The 17,279-nt window shown below is 37.8% G+C and overlaps 1 protein-coding gene across 1 annotated transcript in view; it reads left to right on the forward strand.

Moving 5' to 3' along the window:
* Nucleotides 1–369: 369 nt before the first annotated feature.
* PTPN14 (protein tyrosine phosphatase, non-receptor type 14) overlaps nucleotides 370–17,279 on the forward strand; it is a gene marked incomplete at its 5' end in the record, with an annotated part of 38,121 nt that continues 21,211 nt past the window's right edge. Inside the window, 8 exons of the mRNA XM_009706883.1 lie at nucleotides 370–469; nucleotides 2,933–3,000; nucleotides 5,774–5,844; nucleotides 7,594–7,681; nucleotides 10,144–10,232; nucleotides 11,878–11,965; nucleotides 12,679–12,761; nucleotides 15,127–15,184. Of these exons, the coding sequence (XP_009705185.1) occupies nucleotides 370–469; nucleotides 2,933–3,000; nucleotides 5,774–5,844; nucleotides 7,594–7,681; nucleotides 10,144–10,232; nucleotides 11,878–11,965; nucleotides 12,679–12,761; nucleotides 15,127–15,184 (645 nt within the window). The remainder of the gene's footprint in view (nucleotides 470–2,932; nucleotides 3,001–5,773; nucleotides 5,845–7,593; nucleotides 7,682–10,143; nucleotides 10,233–11,877; nucleotides 11,966–12,678; nucleotides 12,762–15,126; nucleotides 15,185–17,279) is intronic.

Below are 17,279 nucleotides of genomic sequence, written 5' to 3' on the forward strand. Positions count from 1 at the left end.
GGTGACACTGGAGCAAAAACAGTTTAAGAAATATGGAACAGCCTCTTTTTGTATAGGTGATTGCATGGTCTTCAGTAACGTCTACAAAATTTATGGAGGAAGTAATCCCAACAGGTGTTCCTTGTCTTATGTGGTCTAGGGAACACAAATTACAACTTTTTATTTTCCTTTTTTTCCACGTGGAAGCACTGCACATGTAGAGATTATATTCATTTGTTTTGGTAATGTGGAACTTCTGAAGCCACATACAAACTGCTGTTTAACAGCCTGACCTGTTTGTGGTGAGTTTTTCTTGCTTTCAGCACTCTTCTGTTCTGTAGAAAATGTACAAACATGTAGATGTTCTAATTTGTTCTCTTTTTTGTTTCTAGATATCAGTATTACCTACAAGTGAAAAAGGATGTTCTTGATGGCCAACTACTTTCTTCATTGGAGCAGGGAATTCGACTAGCTGGTTTGGCAGTGCAAGGTAAGATGACATGACCTGATCGCCCTTTTCCAACATCGGCTTTTTTGGTTTGTTCTGTATGTTGACTGGGCACTAACTAAAGCCTTGTATGACTCCTACTTACAACAGCTGGGTTTTCTATTGATTTAAGAGTACAAAGGTGATTGATGAAACACTCACACCCTCAGGGAGGGAATGATGGGCCACATCACAGTGTTCAACTTTCCTATTTCTAAAATCCATGTAAGTGAATCTGGACAAAACTCCAGTTCTTCCAACCCCAACCACGGAGTACTTTGCAATAATGAATTTGCTTCACGTTCTCTGGTTTGAAATGCAATTACATCAAAGAGCATAGCAGCAGCTTTAATTTTCCCTTTAATTAAAAACTCGTTTTGCTGTATAGTGCTATCTGAAGTATGAAAGAACACATGACTATAATTGTTATGCGAGCTATAAATTAATAATAAACTACTTCTTACAATGCTTTTATTCTGAGCCTCCTAAGGACATCAATAAAAGTGGGATCATATGATGTATATGGGCAGAGGAAGAAGCCCTGTATTTGTAGAAAATATGTTTCAGTATATGCACAACTATGAGAACCTAAGGTAGAGTTTCAGCAATCATGCTCTGGGCATGTCCTCTGATGAGAGGGAATGGGGAAGTATATACATAAATAGCAAACATGAAGATCTGATTCTTGAAAATTAAAGGTTCAATGGAGAGTAATGCTAATATGATCTTTCTTAGAGCAGTAGAAATTCAATTTTAGTATCATATTTTGTGATTAAAAATTGAAGAAAAAATGTCTCCTGTAAAATCTTGGAATGTTTTATTAATAAAGGAAAATATATCTGTAAGATTCCATACTGAATCTTGCAATTTAAGTAAATGAAGTCTTTCCAGTGTGTAAGTTAGTACTAAATAGACACTGAATATGTTTCACTGGTCCTGTGATTTTGGAGTTTTTTTGCTGATTTTGAATGAGTCAGTCTTTGTAATCAGTTTGAAGTAATCACTTTTGTTCTGAATTTGCTTCGTAATCTATTATATTTGAAAGACTATATATTTCAAATATATATTGCATCAGAATGCTGCATCTAATTTTGTTCACTTTATTCCTGACCTTGTATTACTCCCTTTGTCCTTTGCATGTGACGCAACTGAAAATATTTTATTTTGAATGAGTCAGTCTTTGTAATCAGTTTGAAGTAATCACTTTTGTTCTGAATTTGCTTTGTAATCTATTATATTTGAAAGACTATATATTTCAAATATATATTGCATCAGAATGCTGCATCTAATTTTGTTCACTTTATTCCTGACCTTGTATTACTCCCTTTGTCCTTTGCATGTGACGCAACTGAAAATATTTTAAATACTTATTTCTTTTAAACTTACAGATTCTGTTTCATGTCCATTTTGATTTCTTTCTCTTTATGTTAAAACATAACTCTGAGGTGAAAACAAAATGAAACTGCATTTTTGGCATCCTGCAATATGTGAAATTGTCTAGAAGCTTTGAAAGAATGTTTAGATAATACGATTTATGGTGGGGATTTCCAGCTTCTATAATATGAGAATCTTGTAGATGACGTTTGATCCAGTTCAATTAATATAAAATAAAAACCTCCTGGCAAGATTTTCTTTTGATATAAGCTGTTGTGTCTATCTAACAGATAGATAAATATAGGCCTTGTTTAGTATTTTTAACATAGTTTAGTCTTTAGGAAGCATTTTCAAAACTCTGTGGTTTCAAGGACATTTAGACAAGAATCCTCAGCCCGACATATGAGTGAATGTGAGCATGAAGATGAGTGCTTCTTAAAGGGATGAAGAAGAAGTAGAAAAGCAAGTAGAAAGGTGTGGGCCAGTCAGTTAAACTGATGCCATGCCTGTCCTGTTATATTGACTGCAGAAGGGTAAGACCTTCACCCCTACCCCCTACCCAACCATGTTAGTTGCTGACAATTTTTAATAGAATTGGCTAGTGGATTTTAACCTCCTAGGCTGTAAAATTAAGCATATTTTGAACAATTGTGTAGAATTATAGCAGAGGTAGGTTAATTTTTTTTTATTATTTTTTTATTTGGTCAGGGTTGGAAATGTTGGAGAAGCATAAGTGTGCACCATTTTTAAAGAGGCTGAGCAATCCCAGCCTTGTTAGATGGTGGTATTAGTTCATGAAGGCTGCCGAAAAAGAAATTCTTGCACTCCTGATTGGTTAATCATTGCAAATGGTTGTAAAATTAGGGATCAAAAGAGAGATATTATTTGTTGGCTGTTATTTGATCTCTGGTAATAACACTGTTATTTTTGGACCTTCATGTTAAAAGCTGAAGTACAAGCAGAAATCTTTGTGCTGGGTTGTGGCTTCAGAGAGAGCTCGCCCACTTGAAATTAAGCATCTGTGGAAAGGTTATGTGTGGTCTTAACATAAGTGGAAAGTGCTAAAATGAGTAATCATGTTGTTTTTTCCAGCGGATTTTGGAGACTATAATCAGTTTGAATCTCATGACTTCCTCCGAGAATATGTCTTGTTTCCTATGGTGAGTTCTTTATCCTGCTCTTTTGTGGTCTTTTATGAATAATTTCTCCTTGCCTCAGAGATGGCTTTGTTGATGACAGAGTAAAAACACCAGCACTGAACTATTAATACTGGAAATAAATTTGCTCGCCAAAACCTGCAATATGATTGATTGTATCTGGATTAATATATACTATGGAAATTTAGCTCTTTTCCAGTTCCTGTTAAGCCTCCACTAGGAATAGGTGTTAACAAAAGAAATGTACTTCTTTGAATCAAAAAAGAATTTGCAGCTATTAAAAAATGTGTATATTAACAATACTGCAGTATTAGCAACATGGCATAACAAGGGAATATGAGGGCTGCTGATGTAGTAAATGTTGTGTCACAGGGCAAATCATGCAGCCTTTCCTCAAGAGAATGTGAATTTACATCAACTGACTTTTAGACTGAAGTGAAGCATGAATCAGGTCTTCTCAAAATGCTCTCCAAGGACTGTGGTGTAAATTTGTTTCAAATTTACGTTGGAAAATAGGAAATAGCTTCAATGCTGAGGGAAGTGTTTTAGGTCACTAATGATGGTAGAAAATGTGGAGACAAATGCCAAGCACTTGCAATCTGTGACACTGAGCCTGCCTGGGAGGATGGATTGGAGTGGGGGGGAAGCCTGCTGAGGTTAAGGCTGGCTTTATCTAAGATGAACAGGTCATCATCATGAGTCTGGAGTGTAAGCTTCATAAAATGTAAAAAATCATGGAATTCTTTCTAACTGGAAAAAGAATTTGGAAGTAGGGTGGGGTTCCCATGCCCTGACTGTAGCTGCCTAGAAGTTAAGGCATCTGGTTTCCCTCCACAATTAGTGGAGCTGTAGAGGGAGAATGATTCATCTCGTTGTAATTTGAAGGCTTGAGAAAGGCGCTTCCAGAAGCATTTCATCCCATTTACCAGTGCTCTTTGTACATGAACCGCAGCGGATAGTCCGTTCTGCAGTCCAGAGAGGTGACAGCTGCACAGTGTCTTGAAAGTGCAATTTTGAGCTGGTAGACAGAGTTCAATACCACCTGAAAAAGAGAGTCAGCAGATGAAGGGGAATGAATGAATCTATAGAGATCTGAATGTGCCTTGTATAGCCAGAATGTGACTTCAGTATTGGCCTTTCAGTAAGAATCTTCTGTTAGCCTGACTAGTGGAGCAGGATTTCTTTGGTAGGCTGCCTTTATCTATTGATAAGTAACTGATGATCTTGTGTATAATTGATGGCTTATGAAGTCATGTACGATAGCCTATATGGGGAAAGGTGATAGCTGCAAATATAGACAGAGAAATGTGTTGTCAAGCTGTCACTTTGTAGATTATTGAACTTCTGCAAAGTTCTTTCAGTATGCTGATACTACTTTTCTATTCAGAAAAAAATTGGGGGAGAGTTTAGGCCTCTAGATGAGCCAGCTGCCTACATGGTGGTGTGGTCAGCTCTGTCCTGTTCTGCATGTGCTCACTTTGTGGTATCTTGCCTTTCATCCATGCTACTATTGCTGAATTTAACAAGATCAGCAATGTATCTGCTTCCTACAGTCTTCAGAAGCCTGTGCTTACATCAACTGTTTCTCTAGACATTTCTTTAACTACTTGTCTTTGCTCTTCTGGGGAGGAGTGGATTACGTAACAGTAAATATTTCACTGCAAGTTCAGTGACAGTTGCGAAGTGCCGCAGATGTAAAGTAGTCCTGAAGCAAGTGGGAGGATTTAAGTGAATCTGGGGCATAGAAAGAGCCTCCGACGAGAACGTTGCTATACATCTATTAGTGAAGTGAGCTGGTGGATGAGGGAGGGGCAGCTACATTTGTACTGTTTGATCTTGTGAGGCTACAATGTGTGTCAAATGGCGTTTCTTCAGCAGTGAAAAGAACAAAGTTATGTACACAGTACACCCCACAGGTGTGTAGCTGTGCATAGGCATGTACCATGCCATTTTTCATTAGCACGCTACCACTTTCACATTTTTTTGTGGCAGAAGCAAATATCATAGGGAGGGCCCCGTTGAGCAAGAAACAGGCAGCGTGTTTAAGTACCTTACATGCAGCCTTAAGGCTTTTTAAAAATAAGAACTTTGAGGTTTTGCAAGAAAGTTTTTCAGCTTCCTTTTTTTTTTTTTGCCTCGAGTTTATTAGCAGACTTCCTTTATTAATGTGCTCCCAATTATTTCAGAATTGTTTCTACCACACATTATTAAATTTGCAGAAGATAAAAATTTCTGCTTAGAAATGTGTTGCAAGCATAAAGTACATTTTATTACATATTTGAAGAGGTAGCAAAACTTTCAATCCTTTTTAACATGAGGGAGGGAGTACCTGTAGCTTGCAGGACAGAAAATATCTGTGACTTCATTTTCCATGGTCTGTGTATTATTTTGGTCTGTTTTAAAGGGTATATATTAATTTGTAGACTTCCAAGTGTTTTTAAAGACTTGTTTGGTCCTTATCTGTGAAAGATCCCTTATCTGTGCTCTATACTCTGTTCTCTATTTTGGAATAATAAGCATCTTACCCCTATTTTTAACAGCATCTACCCCAAAAAAGACATAAAAAAAAATCAGACTCTTGTGTTCTCCTTGCACATTTTCAGCATCCTGTGCTCTGAATTTTCAATGCAGTTGGTGATAGGTTATCTCTGTAACTACCTGAAGGAGTGTAAACAGGAAACAATCCTGAAACATCTGCCGTCACGATTCCTGTCTTGCGTTTTGTTGTCTGTCTCTTTGGATGACTAGTTTATGATGTTACTTCATATTCTTACAGGATTGGATCCAGGATGAAGCTGTCTTGGAGGAGCTGACTCAAAAGGTTGCTCAGGAGCACCGAACTCACAGGTGAGCGTGACATGTTAAAGTTTGGATTTTTTTTTTATTTTATTGTCATCATCCTCCTAGTACTTTCCTTCCTCCCCACGCTTTTCTGGCAGAGGTAAACTAGCCTATCTTTGTGTTACTATGCTACATCTTGCTAGATTTTTAATTAGTCTGTTTCAAAAGCTTATCTGCCTCTTGTGAACACAAAATGGCTGAGGAACTTAATCCCAAATAAACAAGCATTTGCACCGTAAGGTTTAATGAGTATGTGTAACGCTACTTGTGCTATGTAGTAGACTCCTTTCTCTTCTTGGTTTCATTTGAATCCTGATGGTGACAGACCCTGTGACTTGATTGGGGGTGGTCCAAGGGTCTATCCAAGGGTTTTCTCTCATTCAAGAGAGAGGGAGATACGCACGCTCTCAATGTAATGGAAATGAAAATAACAGGAGTTGGGTTTTAAGTCTTCTTGTGGAAAAGATACAATATGGTGCTACTAGTTAATGAGCTAGGAGTGTATGTATTAGTGCTTCAGTACAAATACCTTCTTTGTAAGCAGGCTTCTTTTGTGTCATCTAGGTGTTTTGATGGTGGAAGTATTCAGACCTCTACAATGCTGTTCATGGAAAAATGGCAGTGCCTATTCGTTATTGGAAATAATATTTGTGTTATGAATTTGCATGTAAAGATTTATTACATGAAATGCAATAGGAATACTAGGTGAAGGGTGCAGCACTCCCCATTATATGGTAGAAAATGGCTGTAAAGGGGCAAATACCAATCTCTGAGTCTTAGGCCATTCTCAAACTGAGTTTCAATGCAAGCTTGGGCCTTTGATGCAACCAAAGGGTTAGCTTCCAAGCTGCCCATGAAGAGGCTTGGGTTCAGTTCTCTCTCTGCCATAGGCTGCTTGTGTGATCTTGGTTAACTCGCAAACTTAAAGGAAAGATTTCCTTCCCCTGCTGTGCTCTTTAGTGCTATTCCTGCAACACAAAGAACAAATAGTTCTCCTCACTTCAGCAGGTAGATCACATTCCACCTCCTTTCTCTCCCCCTTTTTCCCAAGTATTTGTCTGGTTCCTGTATTTCTGTTTGTAAGCTGTGGTAAGGAGGAGCAAAGAGGAGAAACATTAATAGCAGCCTTCTTTTGGAGTAACTTGCAAACTATTCTGGCCTGCTTTTGAGAACTGAAATCTGTCTGAATTCCTGAGCTGTGACAGGAGCATGTGTAGACACATGTGTAAAAGTTTTCAGCTGGTTTGTTCTGTATTATGCAAGAGAATCTGCTCAACATTTGGATTTAGTGCCTGTGTTTTTGAACAGCCAACTTGAAAATGTAGGTCTTCCCTTTTAAGTCATTTTAAGAAACTCCAGTGAATTTGTATACTAATTATGTAAATTAGGACCCATATGGCTCAAATTGGCCATCCAAAACTAGACACAACCTGATGTAATGGCCTGATGTTTTAATAAAGCCTAGAAAACATTTGATGTGTGCAGAAGAAACTGAATAATATGATCAGTTCAGTTTGTTCCTCCTGTTACTTGAACTGTGCTTTGTACTTTACCTTAGCAACATTTAGTAAAATTCCTCCCATTGCTGATTATGATCCTAATGTTGAAAGTTAGTTTTGTGTTGTCCATTTCAAGGCAGCATGTCCCAAGTGTCTTCTAAAGTGTCTTCTAAGTCGTCTTCCCATTTTTTCAGCAGTATTTTTTGTGTACATATAATATTGAACCATTTGCTGCCTTTTGTTGCTCTAATTGCAGTGGCATTACAGCAGCAGAGGCTGAGCTAATGTACATCAATGAAGTGGAACGCCTTGATGGGTTTGGACAGGAAATTTTCCCTGTGAAGGTATGTTAGTGTATACTATAAAGGAACCTTTGAATCAAATGATGCAGAAGTCTGCAGCGACCTTTGGAATGCATGCAAGTTGTGTTTGTCCAAGAGACAGGATTTGTTTCACTCTTCCAGAGGATGAAATGACTGCTGGTGGTTTGAATGGACATTGCAGCGTATCTTGTGCCTGTAGTGTTACTTCTCTTCCACTAAAATCCTTTTCACAGAAGAGGTTGCTATGTACTAGGGCCTGCTCACTTGGGAAGCAGAGATGCTCCTTGCTTTTCTTTGAGTGCTGAGGGAGAGTGACTGGGGCAGATGAACCTCAGCTCTGGTCATCTTTAACAGGATAGGAAGATGAGACCTTTTTATGTCTTTCTAAGTTGCTATTTACCAAGCATTAACTTTACCTTTCCTTAGTTTCTTACATGTGCACACAGGTCCTCCATGCATTTAAAATTGAGGGGGCATTTCAAGGTTTATTTTGCATTTGTAGTCACTTTCCCTTTGCTGGAAGTCCCTTTCTGCCACGGATGGTCTGCCTGGCCTTATGGAGCACATCTACCATGATAAAGTTGTGCTGAGAAACTGAAAACTGCAGTTACGGACATGACCCATTTCTCTTTGCTAACCAACCCAGCCACCGTTAAGTAGTGGACTGCTAGCAATTTTTCTGCTAGTTAAAGATGAGTTGGAATTTAAAAACAAACCAAAATGAATGAACAAAATCCCACACCAAACAAAAAGCCTTTTTGCTGAAGTCAAAATTGATAGTTTGGCCAATCTCAAAATTGGCCTGAAGAGGAGGAGCTGAATGGCAAAAAACCTCCTACCCAATGACAAAAATTCTGGAATGTTTATTGTCAATGAATGAAATCAATGTTTTCCTCAAATTAATTTGGATGAATGCTGTATGATGCTGTGAAGGATTTCTGTGTTGGAATTGTCATTAGATATTATTGCATGTCAGTAAGGTAAGTATGAACAGTGGACTGGGTGCTGTGCACAATTGCAGGAAGATGTTACTCTTGTATCAAAGAGCAGTGTGCTGGCCTTGTAGATGAATATAACTGCATTCAAAGGGAAAAATGAAAGATTTCTCTTTTGTTCTTGTTAGAAAATGCTATTAGGAATACATTTCTCTTTCTGTATAGATATTTGTGTATACATATGCACACATGTATATTTATATGTGTATGAATACATACTTTTTCTGCAACGTTTTCCCAATCTCTCTGCCTTCTAAGTCTGTCTCTGGGACAGGGCAGAGGAATGTGTAGTCCTCTAATCAGACTAAACTGAAGACTGTCAGCCACAGGACCTCTGCTGACCTGTATACGTGGAAGAATGCTGACGTATGTGGCACTGCGAATCAATGTGTAGGCTAGGTCTTGAAAATTGGCATCCATCATTTGTTTGCAAAAGGCCTAACATTTCGTAGTTAGAAACAAGTGCAGATACTCCATTGTTGCCTTCTGGGGATCAAGTACAGCAAGGCCAGGAGAACAGTTCTAATCTGATCTATTAAAATGCAGAGGCACCTGATAGTTTCTAGAATTTGCTCATGGGTTGTGCATTAACTTCTCTTGTACCCTTTCTTCTAGCAATTCTTTTTAACTGCAGTCTTTGTGTTAGCATGATTTTTATTTACCACTTTAATATGTGAATCAATTACTATATATGCAGCTGAGGGGGAGTTATTTTTGTTGATAAATGTAGAAAAATCTCTTTGTCAACAACATTAAGCTTTTGTAGCAAAAAAGAAAAAGAAAATTTTTAAGAAAAGAACTGATTGCAAAATGGAACAGGAGCCACACGGTTTTCAAACACGAGCCCTCAAGGAGATATGGGTAGGCACAAGAGCAATAGAACTTCTGAAAAATAATGCAAAAACAGTGGTGCATGCAGATGAATATTTAACCCAATAACCGAAAACCAATGGAGGATGTATCTGTATAGAGATACAAGTATTTTTTAGGATGACATGCTGTGAACTTCTACCTGGAGTGCTTAAAGGAGGAAGTGTGAAGGGTATAGCTTTTGAGAGAGATTCCATCTCCAGGTGTAGTTTTCTGAAATCTCTACATGTTTTAACAGATGACTGGAGAAATACTGTGAATGTGAAAGAGGACTGTTGCTTTTGGTAGTCATACGGGCTCTAGATAGCTATAATCACAATGATAGGGAATGTGGGGTATTATACAATGAATACCAGTTTGTGGTGTGCGTGTTGTTTGATAGAGGAGAACCTTGGGCTCTTTTAGGCTTCGTCTGTTCTTGCTAATCAACAGAATGAATCCAGTTAAGTGCTAACTGCTTTGAAATAATGAAAATCTGAATCCGATCAAGCAGCAAGATATAGATTAGTCCTGCATCCATCCTGAAGGAGGGCTTCTGTTTGGTAGTTCCACATGCATTCACGTGCATGTATTGGCCAGTTTCTTTATTAAGCTAAATATGTTATCCTTTCTCTGCAGGATAATCACGGAAATGACATACACCTCGGTATTTTCTTCATGGGAATCTTCATAAAAAACAGAATTGGAAGGACAACTGTGATTTATAGGTAAAAACTAGGGTCTTGAGTATTTAAAGCGAGTTTCTTCTCAAAGCTCAATGTGTGGGGTTTTTTCCTTACTTACATATGTGACTTCAATAGTGCCAATCCACTAACTAAGGAGTAGTCACCTTGCTGTTTTCAGGATTGGCCTCTTGGCCATAAGAGATGTGATAAAGAATAATTTCTGATATCTGTGAATGGATTTGATGGCAAGAAAGACGTAGTTGTCTGTCATTGATCTTGTTCTACTTACAAGGCTTTGATCTCTTTTCTTTTCTTGCCTTTGTCTGCTGCTTTGATGCTTCTGAATGCAAATCTGTTAAACCTCACGGTCGGCAGCCTAGGCGCTCAACACTTCTGAAAATCTGGCTGCCATATTTAGGTGCCCCACTAAAAAAAAAAAAGCTGAACTTTCTCATTCAGTAGTTTTGAAAATCCTGGCTGTGTCACTTGTTTATTTGTTCTGCTCTTTATTTTGGTTAAGTTTCACTTAAGCCTTTCCATTAACTTTCTTTTGTGGGTTTTGTTACTTCTTATAAAAGTTTGTTCTGTATGAAAATGTTGCTAGAAATCTCCATGATTCCAGGAAGGCTAGGGCTTCACTCATTCTTGTTTCCTACTGTTCCTGTGGATATTTTGGTTACTGTTGGTGTTAACTCAAAGTGGATTTTTACTAGTCCCTGTTATTAGAATATGAACATTTGTGCAGCCAAAAAATTGTGGTTTATGAGGTGCACTAATTTTTAGTCAGTAGGTAAGGCTTGCATCAGACTTAAGCTGGAATGTTGGGGTTTTTTGCCTTAAAAGGGCTTGCAGTGGTCATCTTCAAAATTGTTAGGGCTCCCTTTTCCACATAGCTGATGTTTTGCGTATTTAATTTTGAGAAGAAATTAGATAATCCTTTAACTGTGCTAGGTGACAAAAGCAAGACGTTTCTTTACATGTAGAAATGATAGTTGCTGCTGGGATCCTTACTCTTTGGAAATATGCACTTCAAGCATCCTGCCATGACATGAAGAGGAATGCATGCTGCAAACAGAACAAACAAGTCCTTTCCATCCCCATGGATTGCATGCAATGTAGGCAAATGTCTGTCAGCTATTTGTAAGAAGATTATAACTCTGATCTTGGGTAACCTGACAATTACTTGTAAAAAAAAGATTGCAGACATAAAACCAGCGTATTAACGTGGTATGCATAGCCTACGTAACCATGTTGTCAACTTAACCTTCTGTAGGAAGAATTGGCGCTAGAGGAAGGTTGGAAACAGCATTTGGAGAGGAATGGCACTATTAAAAAACAAAATCTAAAATTTGTTACATGTGGCTAAAATCAATCGGTTCAAAAATGCCACAGTTCAGTAAAATGTTTATCATTAATGTATTTTCAATGTATCTTCTATTGTGTGTCTTCAAATCAGTGTTTTTAAAGACAGCTTTTAACTCTCCTGCTTTGGGTTAAGAGCTGAATATCTGTTTCTCCTTTAATCAGAGCATGACTTCCTTATTTTCCTGACTATGTTTCTTCACCAAACAGCTACTGAAAAGCTTTCCCATAAAAGGAGACTAATGTTGACTAAGGGATTCTTAATGTTTGTGAAATGTTTGAATGTATGTATTGGCAAACTCTACTGCATTTTTTTACTCTACAGGTGGAATGACATTGGGAATATAACACATAACAAGTCTTCGATTGTTCTAGAGTTGATCAACAAAGAAGAGAATGTGCTCTTTCACACAGTAAGAAAAAGATCTAATCAGTTTCATCAAGAAAGCTACTTACATAAAAACTCAAACCTTTAAAATTCCACTTTCCCAAAGAGGCTCACTCATCATACAAACTGCCGCCCGGTTCACATTTTACTTTATGCAGAGAGTGAAATTAACTTCATTTCGCTACCAATATTTGTATTCTCTTCCAAGCATCCCAAAGTATACTATGCTGGGAAGTCTGCAAAAAACATAATTGCTTATTGGATGAAACATCCACAGTGCCACACTATCTTTCATGCTGGCGTAAATATAGCACCATAAGCAGTTGTAGAAACTGGGCATAAGCTACCATACATGCACACACTGGAACTCAGAGGGCTGCACTGCTGTTCTATGCTATTTAAAATCACTCCACATCTCCCTGAACCAAGGCCAGTGTAGAAACTGGACCAGCAAGCTTGAGCCATTGGGGGTTTTTTTGTTGTCCTTCCTCCCCTCCTACTGTGACTTAGCAGTGAAGTGGCAGCATGTAAAGGCATGCCACTGTATTTCAGTAATTCAGTGCCTTGAATGCTCTTGAGGGCACTAGACATGTTCTTGGCAGCCAGATTCTGTACACGACGGATCTTACCAAGCGTTACTGCAATTGGATTTTTAAAACTCTTCTTTGTTACTTCTTGGTGAGAATAACAAAACATATGATTATATATATTTTTTCCTATTTTTTCTTGTGTTTAAAGGATGATCTTGAAAATGCCAAATATATTTCACGGCTGTTTGCAGCAAGACACAAGTTTTACAAACAGAACAAAATCTGCACAGAGTGAGTACTCTTTCTTCAGAGTTGTTTTCTGACACTCTGCTTTGGAATTGATCTGAGTTTTGGCATGTCTGGTTTTGTTTGTTTTTTCTAGTCACTTGTGTCAGTTATTCTTTTCCCCTTTCCCTTTTTTTCTTGTTTAGTTTTAACCAGCAAGAACAGACAATTGAGAATGAAATTTCATTCTGAGCCTTGTAAGGCTTGGTGCTCCCCAAGCAGCCAAATCTAACAGAGTCTTGAATTGAAGCCCTTGGTCTCTGCTGTTCATAACCCAGAGTATTAGTATAAACCAGAGTGAAAGGTGACACATGTTAACATGCCAAAATGTGAATTGCAGTAGCATTTTGAAGGTGCACTACCCATCTAGCAGCTAAAGGCGGTGGAAAACACAGGTTGTCATGTTCTAATTTGGGCAGTATAATTTATCTGCTGCTTATGTGTGCCAAACAAGGGACGACACCTGGGAAAGTTAAATCTGCATAGCCATACTAACACAGTGCAGGAGAGACTGTAAATCTGAACCTGAAGTCTCCTTTAGGCTCTACTTTGAGCACTTACTAAGGAACTAGCCTTGAGCTAGTCTTCTCACACAGGTGGATTCATCCTAACTGAAGAGGAATTATAAGTTATTATATTTAGTTATAAGTCAAAAGTCTGTCTGTTAGCTGAGGATTTGTCATTTATACCAGCACACAGCAATTTGAGTTTGAGATAAATTTAGCTTTCAGAAGTTTAGAGTTTTGAGAAATTTTTATGATGTGCTGGGCTTGTATACCAATGAGAACATGAATTCCTTGCAAAACTTACCAGCTTAGTTAGCTGGAAAGATATGAAGAAGTCTCATCTCTATGAACAGCTCCAGTCAGAGCTGGACATCCCATCTGTTCAGCTGGGTAATGCCATCTGTTGGAAAATGAAGCAAAAATGATGAAGAGAAGATTGGAAGGTCTAACTTTCTAATACTATGTATGCACACATTATATTAACATACGGTGAGTTAGAGTATCAGAGAGACCAAGAAGGTGAACTGCGTAAGTTCACCTTTTCACTTACAGAAAAGAGATGTTGATTAGATTTCCGAGGTCCCTTGCAGTTCTTGGGAGGTGAGTAGAAGACCAGAAAAGACATTTCTTAGCAGCATATGATGCTTTTCAGTAGTGCAATACTAAATGCAATTTTAATGATTTCAGAGAAATTGAAGGAAGTTCCTGATTATCTCCACTGTGACAGTCAAGAAAGAAAACAAAATACTATTGTCTGTCATCTTGGAATATTTCCCCTTCAAAGCTTGCTAGGAAGAAAATTAATTTTGTCCCAGCCAAAACCAGGACGAGCTGTATACTGGGGTCAACAGAGAGGACTGTTCTGTTACTGTTCATAATCCAGCCTGCAGAAGCAATAGCTTTTGATCATTTATTTCTAAACACTGAGCCATAAGTATGTGGTACCATGAACTGGGTGTATGTAACGGCTTCATATACAACTTACAAATATTTGGACTAATAAAGATAGGGAATGTCATGAGGTTACTGAGTGAAATAACTGAAGCTTAAATGTATTTTTGCCATTAGAACTGCTCTCCTTACCACAGTTTCATGTGGTATCAGCTTCTGTGTTAGAGCCACAGATACTGGTGACAGCATATGCCAATGTGTGTCTTCTGGCCAAATAATTTTCCTGCGCTCTGTGTTAAAATGATAGTTGGTTGTTTTCCTGTGTGCATTTCCTCTAATCGCACATAACATCATCCACCAGATCAGAAACTGTAAGAGGACAAATTCCACCTTTCCTCTCTTCACGTAAGCACTATATTTCTGCCTCCTTCAACTCGTTTCTTTCCCTTCCTCATTTTTTTTTCCCTCCTACACTCCTTGTTCCTTCCACTGCACCTGGCTACTCTAACATTGTATGTGGCTCTGCTAGTATTATCTAACCAGTCGCTGCTTTTTTTTCTCCTCCTCCTGATCTGTATGCATTGCTTTGGAGTGATTGCTATGAATTTCATTAAATTGTCATTGTTTTAATGTTCACCTTAAGTCACCTGAGACTATGCCTGTTCGCCATGTTCTTTTTTTTTTTTTGCTTAAGACACTTGTTTGTTTGATTCATTTTTAAACCAGAGTTTTTCTTTCTTGTGTTTCCAAGTAAGCCAAATAGGATAATGAACTGAAGGCATGTATATTTTGGAACTGGAATACTTCCTGTATTTAGAGAAGAACCTGAATTATTTTCATTTATTCATATTTTTTTAAATCTCATTAATAAGCAATACTTACAGATTCTTCATCTCTTGTTTTTCCCATTCATTCATGATTCAGAATTGAAATATTGTAGTTTCTAGTATTTTCCTTCACTTTTTCTTCCACAGACAATCAAGTTCTCCTCCCCCTATCCGACGACGGCCCACTTGGAGTAGGTCATCCTTGGTATGTGCCACGGTGGGGTCTTTAAGAATGTGTATACTGTTTCTAATGGTATAGGGCATTATGTAAGATGGAATACTTTCTAAATTTCAAATAAGCACATTAACTCATTTCTTGTAGGCAATATGATTGGCATGAGTTTCAAGGGTGTGGCTGCCCAGGTTGATTAATTTAACTGGATAATATCACCACTGAGTATTAAAAATTGCAGTCTTCAAGGCATTATATTTTATTTACCCTGCAGAAACTGAGCATCTTTTCTACTGGACTGAGGTTATTTCAATATGTAGAAAAAATAATCCTCTAGAAAGAATTTGAAGAACCTTGTGCTGTATATGTCACAACCTAGTCGTTACATAATTTCACACCTTCTTATTTTGCATTTCTTCCATTCCTTCTGTTTTTGTATAAGGTCTACTTACAGTTTACCAGCTTCTTGGGTTAAGAGCCTATTTTCTGTGTGAAGTTACTGTGACTTTAAGTAAACTTATTACAATCAGTACAGGGTTGTGATTCAGAGTTTTTCTTGAACTGTATTTGTTTCCATTTAACTAATCTCCATAAATACTATAAATCTGACAAAACTGGGTAACTTTTTCCTGAAATCGTTACAAAAAAAAGTCTGTAGGAGTAATCTTTCCTTTTCTTTTCTTTTTTTTTTTTCCCCCGGTCAATTTTAAGGATCCAATTTTAATATCTAGTATGTCGGTATTTCTTACGGTAATTCAGAATCCATTAAATAAGAGTAGCAACGGCACTGCTGATTCCTTAGACAGAGGGCAATATTATCTGTATGCAGGTTGCCAGTTTTCATGTGTGATGTAGCTTATACCTGCTTTGTAGACCTTCCTAGAGTGGTAACTCTGTTAGCTTATTGCTGCATGGTGGAAAGCTAATGTGGGCAGGAGTGTCTTTCTGATGTATCCCAACAGCACGATTACAGCTTGTGAAAATGTTTGAAAGTTAAGCTTAAGCAGGTACTGATATTAGGATAGCTTTATCTTTGCACATTTCAGCACAGGCTGTTTTCCTGTGTGGGTATATATGGTCCATTAGATCTAAAAGCTGCATTCTGTGTTTCCCAGCCATTGGCAGGAAAGGTGGTGTAGCTGGCTCTGGACTTCTTTGTCCTTTCATCCTTAGCATGTTTCTAAGGTGTCACAATGCTATACGCAGGCTGTGTATTACGTTCTCTGAGGCATATTTACAGTATTTTTGGTATCTACTAGTTTGGTCCCTGGAAATGACTATGAAAAACTGAAGGTGAAGAAATGAGATGTGCTTTGCATTCTTACGCTATGGCCTCAGATATATCACAAGGGGGGAAAAAGAGCTGGCTTCTATATTAGGTATGAAAAATGGAAATCTACTTTTTCAAAGGAAAAACAAATCCTACTGCCTCTTTATGTTCTGAACATAAGCATACAACAAGTTATAAAAAAAACAAAGTCTGAGGAAGATCAAGAGGAGGAATGCGTGCTCATCAATTAAAAAGTGAACTGGGCTGCTAACCGTTCACATTGAACTTTCAACTTTCATAATTGTTTTGTTAACTTGTTGGAACAGTTCTCTTTGGGGAGGAAAATAAAAAAGCCCTCCTGACTGTTGTCTGCACTGTACATATACGTACCTATTCATTTGTCTTGTACGGTAATAAATCAGTAGGCATAAATGGGAAGTCAAGTGGAATCTTTGGGGTGAGGCTCTGCCACTTCACTGAGGATCATGTTCATTACTTTCAGATTAAGATCCTTTATATGGTTTCAGCATCATGGTGAACCTGTACTTTATTAATTAGTACTTTAAAGCCATTTTATGCTGTCTTTTTTTCCTGTCAGGCCACCCAGTGACACTGGTTTTCCAGCAAAACCTCCTCAATGTAAATCTTAATACAATTAGCTGATTTTTATTTTTTTTTTTGAAAAAAATCCAAGTGATCTTTGATTTGGATATTGACGTTCTGCAGACCTCAAGCTTCTCCTGTTTTGTCAGAAGAGACAGAATTAAAAAAAAAAAAAAAATAATCCCTAATTTCTTGCAGACAGCTTCCATAACATCTATCACAAAGAAAACTGTCTGCTCCAGATCTGTATGTTCC

This window comes from Cariama cristata, unplaced genomic scaffold (assembly GCF_000690535.1).
Source record: "Cariama cristata isolate BGI_N322 unplaced genomic scaffold, ASM69053v1 scaffold1719, whole genome shotgun sequence".
In the NCBI taxonomy this organism is placed as follows: Eukaryota; Metazoa; Chordata; class Aves; order Cariamiformes; family Cariamidae; genus Cariama; species Cariama cristata.